Source organism: Gopherus flavomarginatus, chromosome 18, assembly GCF_025201925.1.
Source record: "Gopherus flavomarginatus isolate rGopFla2 chromosome 18, rGopFla2.mat.asm, whole genome shotgun sequence".
In the NCBI taxonomy this organism is placed as follows: Eukaryota; Metazoa; Chordata; order Testudines; family Testudinidae; genus Gopherus; species Gopherus flavomarginatus.
In genome coordinates this window covers 6496765-6498348 of record NC_066634.1, presented here as the reverse complement: position 1 = coordinate 6498348, position 1584 = coordinate 6496765, and the positions used below count along the sequence as shown (strand labels likewise).

At 48.8% G+C, this 1584-nt stretch overlaps 1 protein-coding gene across 1 annotated transcript; it reads left to right on the top strand.

Annotated features, from left to right (window-relative positions):
- Nucleotides 1–314: 314 nt before the first annotated feature.
- On the top strand, nucleotides 315–1247 carry LOC127036583 (olfactory receptor 13H1-like). The gene has a single exon (XM_050927617.1). The coding sequence runs from the start codon at nucleotides 315–317 to the stop codon at nucleotides 1245–1247; it is 933 nt and encodes a 310-aa protein (XP_050783574.1).
- Nucleotides 1248–1584: the final 337 nt, after the last annotated feature.

The window sequence follows — 1584 nt, the reverse complement described above, 5'->3', positions numbered from 1 at the left end:
AGGTCTTCAAACCACAATTTGAAGACTTCAATAACTCAGGCATAGGTTAGGGGTTTGTTATAGAAGTGGATGGGCAGGGTTCTGTGGCGTGCTTTGTGCAGGGGGTCGGACTGGATGATCACATTGGTCCCTTCTGACCCTAGAATCTATGAATCTATGAATCTATTGTGTAGACTATTGCAGAAAACCGTCCATTTGCACATAATGCCCGGCTTTGCTGACTTTGCACGGCATGATGTGTCTCCTGTTGTTAGCCCTCAGTGTAGTAACCAGTCCTCCTGTCTCTTGGCAGATGAGCCCTGGACTGTGATACCATGGAAGGAGACAATAACTCTGTGGTGACTGAATTCATCCTGGTAGGAATTTCTGGAAACCCGCATGTGAAGTTCACCCTCTTTGGCTTCCTTTTTGCAATCTACCTGCTGACTCTGGTCGGAAACACTCTCCTGATCCTGCTTACCAGAGTGGACCTCCGACTCCACACCCCCATGTACTTTTTCCTCAGTAACTTGTCCCTCTTAGATATCTGCTATATCACCAGCAATGTCCCTCAGTTGATGGTCCATTGCCTCTCCAAGAGACCCTCCATCTCCCTGGGCAGGTGCTTGGCTCAGATGTACATCTCACTCTTCTTGGGGATAACTGAGTGCCTTCTGCTGGCTGTGATGGCTTATGACCGCTGGGTGGCCATCTGCAAGCCACTGCGCTATACCCTTGTCATGACCAACAGGGTCTGCCTCCAACTGGCAGCTATGTCATGGAGTGGCAGTTTCCTCCTGTGCCTGTCTGATTTCCTGGCCAAGCAACCTCGTTTTTGCGGGCCCAACATCATCAACCACTTTGTTTGTGAGCTCCAGTCCATGCTGAAGCTGGCCTGTTCGGACACCCACAGCAACCAAATCGTGATGATCAGCAACAGCGTCCTGGTCTTGCTGGTGCCCTTTTCCTTCATCCTCGTGGCCTATGTCCACATCATTGTGGCTGTCCTGAGGAGCCACTCCACCAAGGGCAGGACCAAGGCCTTCTCCACCTGTGCCTCCCACATCACCGTGGTGGCCTTGTTTTACGGGGCTGCCATCTTTGTGTATCTGCGGCCTCAGTCCAAATCTTTCGCGGATCAGGACAAGTACATTTCCCTCTTTTACGGAGCAGTCACTCCGGTTCTAAACCCTCTGATCTACAGCCTGAGAAACAAGGATGTGAAGGAGGCCCTGAGGAAGTTGGCAGGAGCAAAAATGAATTGCTGAGAGCTTCCGAGAGTTTGATTCTTTTCTCCCATGTGTGCTTCACAGCCTTCTTCATGTGCCTCCTGACTCTCCAATGTAGAGAGGCTCAGGATAGAGAGTTGTAGAGGAACCTGATTCCTGACCTAAACCATGTTGGATGGTGAAGGAAGGATTCCAATTTCCCAGACTGAGGCAGACTTTATTTGTTCAAGTTTCACCTCGCATCTCTTTCTGTAGTAAATTATAAGTGAGTAGAATAAAGGAAGATGGGAATAAAAAGTCAAAATATGATTATTTTTTCTCAGAACAGGGAACCTTTTGGTGCAGAAGTGTCAAAATGTTATGTCTGACACTAACC

What these genes read in the sequence shown, in the direction of transcription:
- LOC127036583 (XM_050927617.1), top strand. Translation starts at nt 315, where the DNA reads ATGGAAGGAGACAATAACTCTGTGGTGACTGAATTCATCCTGGTAGGA.